This window comes from Rhododendron vialii, chromosome 4a, assembly GCF_030253575.1.
Source record: "Rhododendron vialii isolate Sample 1 chromosome 4a, ASM3025357v1".
Lineage (NCBI taxonomy): Eukaryota > Viridiplantae > Streptophyta > Magnoliopsida > Ericales > Ericaceae > Rhododendron > Rhododendron vialii.
Window position 1 is genome coordinate 38,479,963 of NC_080560.1, and position 13,264 is coordinate 38,493,226.

Sequence of the window (13,264 nt, forward strand, 5' to 3'; positions counted from 1 at the left end):
CGAAACCCTGGTTCATCGTCAAAAACCTAATTTGCAAAACAGAGAAGGGGTGAGCGCACCTTTGCCTCTCGTGGCAAAGGCCCTCCGATGCCTAAGTTAGTATCATGTACTAGCAATAAACCCTAATTATCAGTAGGAAACTCGTATAATGTAAAGTGCTGCATATTGCGTACCTTTTACCTCTTGGTTTACCTCGCATTTATAGATTCATAGATGCTTGTTGCCCAAGCATATCCCTGTTGCCCTAGGATTCCTATCTCGTATAGGAAACCCAGGATATTTTGGATTCTCGTTTCCTTATCAGTTCATTACCTTAGTCCTTTTAGGACTCTTTTCCATAACTGGTCGAACATCCCATTCCCGTTGTGTATCTTTCCTAGATCCTATATTCTCGGAATCCTATTCCTTTACGGAACACCACTGTCCTGGAACCTCCCAGAGCATTCCCTCTGCTTCAGCACTTGATTAGAATTCTTTCCTTGTTCTGCTATCTCATTGCCGAACAGACTGCTTGGACCAGTCATTTCACATGTAATTGGTCATTGATCAACTACTTGGACCAATGTCTTCTCAAGAGCTCTCCTCCTGTTCGGCCCTTTTGCCGAACAAACTACCTGGACCAGTGACTTCACATGTCACTATTCCTTTATTAGTCTCTTGGTCCAATAACGTCTCATATTCACGGGACCAAGACCCCGTACAACCTTTCTGGACCAATGACTTCTCGTGTCATCGGTCCACATTGCTGACCATCGTCTTGCTCAGCGACTGTCCCTATCGTACTTATACCATGGTCCCACGTACCACGTGTTCGGGCCTTATTTCTGCTTGTTCGAGAATACTTCCCTACATCATGGCTTTGAAACCAAGATTAAAAGTGAAAGATCATACCAAATTCCGCGATCTTTTATCTATTTTTATATTAGTGGGTTATATTTCATGTTTCGAAGATCTTCTTTGTATCCATCCAAATGATATTTCAACCACTTTGGACATTTCTGCCAAGTTCCAGCACCAGGCAACCAGTCACCTTCCCCATGGTCAAATTTTGTAAGTAAACAAGTAGTCTTAAAAAGCCCCAATTTCGGTCCACCCAAATTTATGTTCGACCATATGTGTGAAAGCCCACCAGAGAAAGAAGAGAGAAACTCAACATGAGAGTAATGAATGGTTAAGATTATATTACCTTAAATTCAAGAGAATATACATGAGGTGTGTATGGTACATACTTATTAAGAGGTGTGTTACATAGGTCTACTCTTTAAATGATATAGCAATATGTACTGCATGAGCAATTTGACTTTTCACAACGGTCAAAGGCCCCGTTTGCCAACTTATTTAGCATTGCTTAATAAAAAGTTGTTGAAGGGTGTTTGCTATCAATTATGAATAATCACTTATTTATCTTTTCTAGCTTATTTGAACCAAAAAAGCTAGATTATTTTAAGCTCCAATTTGAATCTTTTTTTTGCTTATTTTTAGTAGTTAAAACACAAATTAACAAAATAATTTCTAAGTTATTCTTACATAAGTTTTTAGGGCAATCTAGACACTTTAGTTTATAAAAAGCTATTTGACAGCTTATTCAAGAAAATAAGATAAGCTTTTTTTACAACTTATAAAAATCCGTACCCAACAGTTTTACAACTTATTTTAATTTGCTTATGCTAATAATAAAAAAAGTTATAATCTAATAAGTAAATCATAAGTGATAGCAGACGGGGGCAAACTGAAGTAGAGAAAATTACCCGTGGTTCTAGAAAATCTAGACTTAATTTTCACTAAGGATGAAGTCAATTTTTATTTAACTTTAACGACAATCTTATATTCCCTCCGTCCCATTTTTAATGTCTAGTATTCCATTTTGGGCTGTCCCTTAATAAGTGTCCATTTTGTAAAGTTAGTGGGTAAAAGTAGATATATTTCTCATTTTGCCCCTAAAAGTAGATTTTTTTTGAAAAGTTAGTGAGTAAAAATATAATGATGATGTCTCCATAAAGGGTAAGTAGGGAAAGTTGAGGTAAAAGTTGATGTGAGAGATGTAATGATGATGTTTTTTTAATAAGTTGGAGTTACGAAGCGGGACACTTAAATAGGGACGGAGGGAGTATAAACATTACCCTTTTACCCTTCATTAAATGCAACCACCCCCTCCCACCTCCATTGCACAATCACTTCCAACCGGCAAACACCTCTGGCCGACAACTTTTTCGGCGACCACCTCCGGCCGGTGACTTTTTCTGGCGACCACCTCCGGCTGGCGACTACAAATTCGCAGTGCTTTTTCCGGCGAGTTTCATAAATTCGCAGTACTTTTTTCGGTGACTTTAACAAATTCGCAGTGCTTTTTCTGGAAATTTGCAGTGCTTTTCTATCTCACCAAAGTAAAACACAAATTCGCAGTGTGAAATTTGCAGTCAAACACAAAATTTGCAGTGTGAAATTCGCAGTCTAACACAAAATTTGCAGTGTGAAATACCGCTTAATCCTCCAATTCGCAGTGTGAACTCCTTTGCCTCTGCTGAATCCTCCAACTCGTCCCTGTAATACCGCTTCCCAGCGATCATTCTGATGATGATGTTAAGCGTTAGCCCAGAGAGCTTCGACTTCAATTCGACCTTGGCGAATCGGTCGACGATTTCTTGTACAGTTGGCAAAGTAAGTGCTCGACTTCGTCGTGACATGCAGGATGGATAGGAAGGCGTTGAGGCGGCCGGTGGAGAAGATTTCCTGGGACATGAGGTGGCCCAGGTTGCGCCAGTGGTCGTCCTTGGGGGCGTTGACGACGGTGGTGTAGTCGTACCTGAAGTATTTCCCGGCCATGTACTTGGGACGGTTGGCTAGGACGATGTCGTTCTTGGTGAAGCATTCTTCGGCCAAGGATGGCGAGCAAATGACCACGACGAGTTGGGACCCCAACCGGAGGGGAGAAGATGGGGCCGAGGGTTTGGGACAGTTTGTGGAAGGTCCGGTGGAGAGGTTGTTTGAGGAGGTGGAGGTGGCCGATGACTGGAAGGGAGCGGGGACTGGGAGGGAGGTTGCCGCGGCGTTGAGATGAAGATAGATATGTTTTTTAAATTCAGGGAGGAGGGGCAATTTTGGGACAAAAAAATAGAAATCCTTACCCGTACTTTTTTCTAATAGGGCTTGTACTGCAAGGGAATTCGACGAAAATGTGTTAAGGGTGATTTACGGGCCGGTCCACTTTTGTGGACCAATACATGCCCAAATCTAGCACATTTAAAAAAGCACCGTTAAAGATTCCCATCAAGTTTATGCCACTAATACTCCTCATCCTCAATTTTAACGAGACCTACTCCTTCTACGCCGAGCGCTCCTACAAGACCTACTCCTTCTCGGCTTCGACTCCCAGCGCTATAATGAGACCTACTCCTTCTACGCCCCTACCGTCACCCATCGCCGCCGATCCACCACCCCCGTTCAACGGCGCCGAGTTTACCCCTGTGTACGAGGAGATCGCCGTGGAACACTCTGTTAACAGCTGCGGCGCGTTTGTATTCGCGTCACAAACGCGTCGGATCCGAGTCCCAACCCGTACACCCAGTCCTTGCCGTTCGCTTCCTCGATTCCCATCTCCAACGTCAATGGCAAGGCGTACGACATCGGGGCAGACGGCAACAGGATCTTCGCCGACGACGGACGACGGCCCATGCTGTGAATTTTGTGAAAGGCAATCCCCTATTCGCGGAGGTCCACTGGGCTCGTTCTGCCACTTGATCCGGCGCCGCCGGCCTCCTCATCTCCTTCCCCTAAGCTGCCCGCTCCGAACAACAGTACTTCTTCGCCAGCAACGTTGGCGGATCCCTCCCTCTCCCACTAGCGAATCCTGCCGTCCCCGAATCTGGAGACGAAGACGCGGTCACCGAAGTCATTGACGGTTGACGGCCTCCTTAACGGTGAAATTTTGCTCACATCGACTAAATTATCATCCTCACATTCTTCAGCTTGTATTATGCCAATAACTTTTTGCGACATCCGTAGGAATGAGTGGCACAGGATTGAAAACGTCGGCCAGTTTCCTCCAACTATATTCAAAACTAGTTATCAGCAGGCCAGGGTCTGCATTTCCTATCATCTAGAGATTATTCTTGGCTCTATGTTTTGTGGATTTGTTCTGAAATGCTATTTTGTTGGGTATTGCTTTGCGAATTTCACACTACGAATTTTGTGTTTAATTAACTGCGAATTTAACACTGTGAATTTTGTGTTTGGCCGACCGGAGGTGGGTTGTGCAATGGAGGTGGGAGGGGGTGGTTGTATTTAATGAAGGGTAAAAGGGTAATCTTAGATTGTCCTCAGAGGTAAATAAAAATTGAGTTCATACTCAGTGGAAATTAAGTCTTGATTTTTTTAGACCCACGGGTATTTTAGTGAAAGTACAATTACATGTTCAAGTAACCTTACCCACTCCGTCCACGAAGGGGTAAATGAGTTTAACATAGACACGAATTTTAAGCAGAGATATAGGGGGAAAAAAGAAACGAAAAGAAGGGACTTTCTTATTTTAACATGGTTAGTATGTAGATATAACATTGTGGCATATAACACTTTTCGATGTGATCGCCAAAACAAGCTATTGAATCTTGTGTAGATGTGGAAACCGTTGAAGAATGCTTCGAAATCGAAAGCCGAAACTCAAACTTTCTGGGGCTGTGGCCAAACACGGTTCCGATACTCTCCCAACGCCCACAACGGGAAAACGTTCTTGTATTGTGCATAATGGATCATCAAGTTCCTCAAGGACACTCCGGTGATTTCCTGTTTTCACGGTCACGGGAGAAACAAAAATTGCGTAAGTCGTTCAAGCATTCCTTTCACAGATCTTGCAGCATGGCATACAAAAGTGAATAAGCGTATGTAATACTGGGTTACGAAAATCACCTGTTGGGGAAAGTCACCGTCATCCTGCTGCGCATTGATTAAGACCTTTGCGGCTTTGTGCAACGGGGCTGGATCTCTTTCAGCCTAGTTTGAAATGAAAGAAAGACTTTAGGGTAATAATTTGCAGGACAATAAGATTTGCCTTAACTACTTTGAGTAACAAATTCGACGAAAATGTGCTAATAATAACCTGTCCAGAAAAAAGAAGTCCCAACAGACCCCATGATGTTTGCACGATGTTCGTTTGATTTCCTTCTAGCGGTTGATATTTCTGTTTCATCAAAACGTTAAAGAAAAGCAACAACTGGAGAGTAAGGACTAATTCGGTAAGAACACCATTCTGAAGAAACTTTCTTGAAGCAAAAAAGAAAAAAACATATTGCCAAGTTATATATACCACAGATGGGCAAGATTCAAGGCTTTCTCCCCAGCCACCCTCTTTATTTTGCGTCGAAAGCAAGAACCGAACGCCTCGACAAACAGCTTCGCTGTTGTTGTATGTCTTTCCAACTGAATCCAGTCCTCTGAGTACGAAAAATGTACCGTAGACGAAGCAAACTCCCCAATAGCCATACCTGCCAAAACAAGGATTAACCACCCTCTGAAAAATAATTTTAGAAAAAAAGTGAATCAACCCACCAAGAACCATCAGGCTGTTGTTTCTGCTCCAGAAAATATGTAGCTCTTGCCAGTGCAATTTCTATTTCTTCTGCCCGATATGATGGATGTAAACTTTTGAATGTTACGAGACTTTGGATGATGGATCCAGTGCATTCGACGTGCCTAAGACATTGGATACACAAATTCAATAATGACTGACCATTGTATGAAACAGTTTTCTAAATATAACGCTGTGATCAAAAGAAAAGGCGAGCTCTTACTCTATCTCGATCATAATGTCAGCAAAACATTCTGAAGGGTTCAACGCCTAATAACAAGGGCAAGAAATTCGATTTCAGAATTTACAAGCTGCATAGATATTGAAGATATCGCATCCTTGATTGGAATTTCAGGTACGAGAAGGTGTAAAAGTAGACATGGCATTGCATTTGAAAATAGTTACCTGCATATATAGTTGAGGAATCGGTGGCTCCCAGATAGCAAAACCTCCGCTTATAGGGCTCTGAACAAAGGAAAAAATGAAAATTTTGAAGATCTCAATGGGTACAGTGGTAACACAGGCCGCAATGAAAAACTGTGAGTTAGTTCTTCAATACAGTAAGTCATGAATATCTTACTTGTACGTAAAGTAGAAAATTCACAGCAGCATATAGACGCTCCTCATCAACTTTTTCTCCGACAATTTCTCGTGGCATTTGCGAAAACAACAATAGGCACTGTAAGAAAGGAATACATATTCGGTTATGAGAACTATTTCTCTTTGTTTGTTTAGATCATCTTACGAGTAGTTGTGTTGTCGCAAGGCTAACTTACTCTCAATGCCTCTGCTGTGCAGTCAGAAACTGCCCAACCGTTATCTTGATCGGATAAGCACCATGCTCCTTTGCTCATGTGTCGATACATACTCTTGAAATCTCCGTTTGGATTTTCTTTTACCTTCGATCAGTTGTAACAAAGGAGTGTCAAATTGGTGGCAAAATTTGTACACTGGGTTTTTATTTTTTAGCTAGGAAGAATTGAACCTGTGATTCTCTCATATAAAAATGTGCTTTCTTTAAGGAAGGAAGACATTCGTCAATCATACGACTGGAAAGAAGTGCTTGAGTTGCGAAAGCACAATCCCAAAGCGGACTACCCAGATTCTGCAATACAAGTAGTAAGTGTAAAGTAAATTTGTATAGCAATGAATTAACGATCTTGAATGAGTCCTGAATCAATCTAAATTTTAGAGTATCGATCGTTATTAGCAGAATTTTTACCTGCATTTTCATCCCGTCTTCTGCAAGCCATAACAAGTCAGGAACTCTGGCAAGATGGTTCTTAAACTCATCACCATTTGGATCCTCTGCCCACCAACACATCATTTGTAGGCTCTGCAATAAGAAAAATGTCTTAGATGCTATTGATCATAACTCTGCCAAAGAGCTTGTAGCCCAATGGTAATTTCTAGTATTTCCTAGTGGGAGGTCAGGGTTCGAGCCCCTTCATGGACTTTTGGGGTTCAGGCTATAGATACCCTTTGAACTCTTGTGAACTAACCTACTAACTCTTTCTAATCCCCTCTGATGTATACCGGCTTTGGCAAAAAAGAAAAGAAAAGATCAAGGGCATCAAGTTAATTTCAATCAAGGGCATCTAATTAGCACCAAGGGGTTGGCTTGATGGTGAAGGCTAGAGACTTTTAGAGATTTGCTCACTCACAGGCAATGTTTTAAAAGTCAACCCGGACAAGCCGCTTCAGCCCGTTGAACTGTCAACTAGTCCATGTTCCGGTCTGGTGAACCCCCAAAACCGTTATATGTAGGGAACTGGACAAGCCCAGCGGTTAAACCATGGATTTGTATTTTAATTTTTGGATACTTAGACCTTTTCTATTTATTGATATTTTAGAAAAATCATATGTATCACGTGATAAACATCACGGTTCTACCCAATTGACCAGCAGTTGAACCGGTGACCGATGCACCCGGTCTCCTAATGGTTCGCTCACCAGTTTGGTTTTTAAAACATTGCTCCTAGATCTCAGGTTTGAAATTTGCTAGCTACTATCAATCTTGTGGGCCTAGTGCATATAGAACTTTGTCTCCACTTTAATTCGGTGCTCTGATAATGGGCAGTGGTAATGGTCCCCCTGCCAATCCAGAACCGTTACGAAGTTAAAACCAAATTCTTCTCTTTCTCACTTGCCTTTTCCGCAGCTCCTGTGGTAATGTATCTGCTGTTCTCCCCTGAATATTGCATATGCTTCAGTGCTTTTTCCAAAGCTCTCTTTCTGATCTTGTTAAAGGGCCAGCAGTTCATGAGCGGCTCACCCAAGTAATGAAGACAATCCCAGAGTACATCTTGTATAAAGACATGAGGGAAGTAAAGATCTGCCTGGATCATCATTCACACAAACTTGATTTATGTAACTAGTGTTGAGAAATTCATACGAACGAACGAACTCTACGATAGATTTTACCAAGTCAATCGCCACCAATCTTACAACAGTCATGGCGTGCTTTGTTCCAATCTATTTCCTCATAGGGCGTAGTATAAATTTCGTGCCTCAATGACTTAACTAGGTCGGTGATAGGCCCGTGATATTTCCGCCCATACAAGTACGACATAGGCATGTAAGGTGTGCGGCAATAGCACCACATTTTTCCTGTATAGCATACGTATAAGTCGATTGGAACACGATCTATAATGCATATACCTTGATGAAGGACAAAAAGTTTGACAAAGATTAAAAAAAAAGAACACTTTTGGCTACCTGGATGATAAGGCAAAAAAGAAGGGAAAAGCCAAAATTCAGGAGGTAACGGATTGCAGCCCGACCATTCATAAACTCCTAACACCTTCAAAGGAGAGAATACACAAATTGTTCTAAGAATAACCTTGTTCGGATTCTAGAGTGTTAAAATAATCTAGTATGACATCGAAAGGCAATTTTTACTGCATTTCTGAAAGTAAGAGAACTTGATCTTACTGACAAATAAAGTTTCCCCCAAGATGGGATCCCAGTTGCACCACCATTGCCAATTATCCACTCCCGGGCTCTGGTCATCGCTCTGTTTTCTCCATCGTCAGGCCCTTCTCCAAGCAGACGTAATGCAACGTAATTTACCGCCGTACCAATCATGGTGCTGTTGCCCTCTAGATAGAATCCCCACCCACCATCGTCGTTCTGCAAGACGCCTTCATAGATTAGACTTTTTAAAAGTAATTGTACGCCTTACCGTCTATCTGTAATGAAAAATTCTATAGAAAAAGCTATTACTAAGGCAAGAAAACTTGCTTTACATTATCATTCATGGGAATTCGATCAATGTACATACCTGATGAAGATAGCCGAATCGAATTAGTTCCTTTCTGTGCGCTTCTGTTAGGAAGGTACTTATTGTTCCACTAATATACATCATGATGATCTGGAGCAAAAAAAATTCTACACTAATTAGTTCATTATCAAGAAAACAAATAATAAAAAGAACTAAATGCCCATTGTGTGTCACCCATTGTGTGTCACCCGTTGCGGTGTGACCCACAATGTCGCTTCTCTTTCTTTTGCCGCATTGTTGGGCCCATTCTAGTGCACTTGGTTTTCGAGTTGCCACTCAAAGTCGATTGATTTTGAATTGGATATAGAGTTTCTACAATAAGTACTGGTTTATAAAACTAATAGGTGATTTAAAGCCTAGAAAATGGATAGGGAATTGATGCGAGGAAATGGAGTAACCTCATGTTGACGTTGTGAGCATAAGGTATGCACCATTGCGACTATTTGGTAAAATGTTATGCCAACACATTTTACACCTCTCAGTGGTAAATGTTATATCTCTTAGTGGTAAATGTTATGGGTGCATATCGTAGCACCGTAAACGTTATCGTATACAACATAATAGTAATATACACATGTACTATGCACGAAACTTACTAGGGCAGGTGTGATAAACATCGGGCCAGAATGTTCAGCTGGCCAGTGCCCATCACTTGCTTGGATGGCGCAATGCAATCGCACAGCTTTCCTTAAAGCAGTCGTCAGGCCTTCATAATTCACATCTTCGTCTGGCCCAAATCTCACCGGGGGTAGGCTTAGATCAATATGCTTGTTTTCCTTTTTGAGCTGCATCAAATAAAATAAAATTGACAAAATCATGGAATTAATTTAACAATATTTTCTATTGGCTGACAATAGGCGCACAAAAAGACAAGAAAAATACGTATTTTTATGTATTTTTTTACACTTTTTAATACACATTCACACACTTATTATTGTTGATCCATTGGGATGATTTTAGAATTTTTTTAATTTAATGGCCTAGAAGTCCCAAAAAAGTTGATGAAATATCCACGACGCATGTCCTTTTTTGTCCCTTGCGCAGGGTAATGAAGAATTCCCATGTAGTGTCACTTTGTATATACCTAGGAGCGGAATCGAGATTTTGGTTTTGGTTTCTTTATTTTATTAAAAAACCAGTACAAGAAATTTAGGATCTCCCATCTGTTTTTTTTTGGAGCGGTTGAACAAACTGTCGGTATAGATCGTGTATAGTAACGGTTTGCAAAATGTTACTAGAAATAGGACTATAGCGATGGTTTTCATGTGACCGTTAGTATATTACAACACTATAGTGACGGTTTTCATTAACCGTTACTAAAAACTGGACTATAGCGATGGTTTTCAATAACCGTTACTATAAACTAGACTATAACGACGGTTTTCATTAACCTTTAGTAGAATTTTATACCGCCAAAACCAATTTTCTTTCATGCGATCGGTTTTCCAAACCCGAACTAACGATCGAGACCGTTGATTTTATTTTTTCATGTTGATTAAATGTTCTTGTACAAATTTGGCTCGATCGGGTATAGAAAATTTCTTTATCGATACAAATTTTGCTTTTAATTGCATTTTGTTTTATTTTTTAGACTCATCTCATCAAAACGACTAACTAATCAAAAAATTTAATGTGAACCTAACAAAAATTTAGAAAATGCAAAATTAATATGGAAAAAAAAATAGGAAAACAGTTTTTTTTTTTTTTTGGGTACATGGTGCATGCAATTTATTTGAAGATAAGTGAATAATGGAACTATTTTTCTCATACGAGATATCATTTTTTGTAAATGAATATTACAAAATAATACTCCTATCAAAATTATTATCCTACTCGGCATCAATCTAAACAATTATAATTAAATATAGTGTCATTTATGATTACATGCGTACAGTCTTGTGCATTTATACCAATTTTAAAAGGTAATTATTGAACCTAGCGTTAAATTCTATGTAATATTAATTTCATTCTTCGTACAAATATTGTACTTATTATGTAAAAAATAGACGGTTTCGATCGGGAAAAAATATGATATTAGTAAGTGTTTGTATAGTATAAACCAGATTTAAAAAAAAAAATTAAAAAAAATCCGGTTAGTATAGTATAAATATTAAAAGGTGTATGAATTTACACAAGTTATGGGCTAGCACAATTGGTTCGCGCACACGTGAGATCGGCGCTTTGATTCCCAGGAGGAGCAAAATTATTTCGCGGCCATGTAGGTGACACGTTTGCGCCACACGGGTGCCATGTGGGCGCCACGTTAGCACCACGCAGGCAACATGTGGCTGCCATATCAGTGCCACATGGAGGCTTACGTCACACAGTGGTTGGGTTTTCAAAAAAAGAAATATTGCCTTTAGCAACAATTATAAGAGTCGCTAAAGAAACCGTTACTAAAAAAAATCTGTACCAAGGCTCGTCAAAACCGTCGCTATACCTCTACAGCGACGGATATATTGCAACGGTTTGGCCAACGGTTCTCTAACCGTTGGTATAGCCTAAACGGGTCTCTATCGACGGTTTTTGAGTTTTTTGACGACGCTTTCGACCGTTGCTATAGAACGATTTTCTTGTAGTGAACATATGGTAATAGTAAGGGCAAAATTGTAATTTAGCACACAATAAGGAAAAGTATATCCCGTATATGTTTTGATACGAAAAGCCCATATAGTAGTATAATAGTACTAATTTTTGGTCATGTGGTGGGTGAAACAATACTAGAAAATTTTAAGGCACAGCTTAATTAAATTATTAAGTTCAAATATTTTGTACTTGTTACTCGATTAATTAAATTATATCGCTTGTTACTCTTCTTCTTTTTTCCCCTTCTTGCAGGTATTGTTACTTTTTTTAAAATTATACTTCAATGTGTGACATGGTTTGGTTTGGTGTGTTCAAACGTTTGTACCAATGTTTGAATACTGTTATGTACCCATAAAACTCGCATACCTTATCCCTCTAGTTATGCTCTCATTCAAGTATCAGCCGATACCAAAAAATACTGGCTAGTGGCGGTCGGTACCGGGTGAGTATCGGACGGTAGCAGCCATATTGTATATTTTTTCTACTTTGTTTTTGTTTTTAGGAGCTCATTCCATAATAAAGTCTTTTGTACCTAAAGAAATTCTAATTTTCTTTATTTCGTAATATATGATATAATCATCACTCCAACTTTCTTTAGTATTTAGTTTCATAATCAAATATATTTTTGAGCTCTTTAAGTATATTAAGATATGATATAATGCATGCAAAATTTGAAACAGTACCCGAAATTACGCATGTACTGGTACTATGCCGTATCAGTAATTAACAAAAACAGTACTGTTACCATTACCAGCTGTACGGTATTCATGGTTTGTACTTGCCTGCATTCGCGTAAGAAGATCGCCACTAGGCCAACGCCGATCGGTTGGACCTCTTCTACCATTTTTCTTGTAGTACTCTCGAGCTTGTTCCACTTCTGCTCGCTCTTCTGGCGTCCCAGCATCGGGATCAAACTCCCAAAATTGTCTACCGACGAAATTGTTGGTGCTAAACAGGTGCGGCCCATCACCTTCAGCAATCTTGAGCCTCCACATTCTCTCCTTTTTTGTTCCTATGACTCAAAGGTTTAGGCTTTTATTACAACAAAAATTTAGAACAGGGGATTGTGTGAGAACTGACTTATTGATCCTTGCATTTTTGGGATAATTAAATAATTGTAGAACTGTATGTGTGCGAGTGAGCTTTAATGTGTGTGAGAGAGAGAGATTATCGAAGATGTACTGTAAAACTTTACCTGGATGGGGCTGTGAAAGATGAGAGCTGATCAAGATAGCAAGAAAGTTGGAGGGAATTCAAATGGTATTTATAATGCAAGAGCAAGACCATTGCCAACTATACAGTTTGAGTTTTCTTTTTACAGTGCAAAGATGTGGCAGTCTTCGCATGAAAAATTTGATATTTGGGGTGTAACGGTAAATTTAGGTGGAGAAATTTTATGGGAGATATCGTATGTAGTTTGGTACATTGCCAATTATACAGTTTGAGTTTTCTTTGGGATGTTTCATCTATTTTCTTCCTCTTGTAATATTTTCTCATTATTAATGAAATATTACATTCTTTACTATTCAAAAGATAATTTCATGGCCACGGAATTAGTCAAGGTGCACACAAACTGACCCAAATATTAAGTTATCAAAATAAGAAAAAACTTAAAATTTAAGGGGTTTTTTTTAATTGGGTTTCCTAAAATCAATTTAGAACAAATCCTTAACTTTCAAGCCTTTTACCATAAGGCCAACTCCTTGAGTTAAGTTTTTTTTATTGATTGTTATACCTTTACACCACAGAAGCATGCATCCTTAAAAGTCTCGAACCCCAAATTGTTAGATGATTAGGTAAAACCAACTCGGGTTAGTTTAGTTGGTCAGAACTCT

The 13,264-nt window shown here is 39.6% G+C and overlaps 1 protein-coding gene across 1 annotated transcript; it reads right to left on the reverse strand.

Annotated features, from left to right (window-relative positions):
- Window positions 1-4,522: 4,522 nt before the first annotated feature.
- On the reverse strand, window positions 4,523-12,454 carry LOC131324237 (dammarenediol II synthase-like). Its single transcript, XM_058356125.1, has 18 exons — window positions 12,212-12,454; window positions 9,440-9,628; window positions 8,844-8,933; window positions 8,495-8,692; window positions 8,279-8,363; window positions 8,000-8,170; window positions 7,711-7,895; window positions 6,783-6,896; window positions 6,546-6,665; window positions 6,337-6,459; window positions 6,141-6,239; window positions 5,966-6,025; window positions 5,784-5,830; window positions 5,542-5,685; window positions 5,300-5,477; window positions 5,093-5,173; window positions 4,903-4,986; window positions 4,523-4,779 (listed from the first exon to the last, which is right to left on the reverse strand). The coding sequence occupies exons 1-18, from the start codon at window positions 12,422-12,424 to the stop codon at window positions 4,657-4,659; spliced, it is 2,304 nt and encodes a 767-aa protein (XP_058212108.1). The 5' UTR covers window positions 12,425-12,454; the 3' UTR covers window positions 4,523-4,656.
- Window positions 12,455-13,264: the final 810 nt, after the last annotated feature.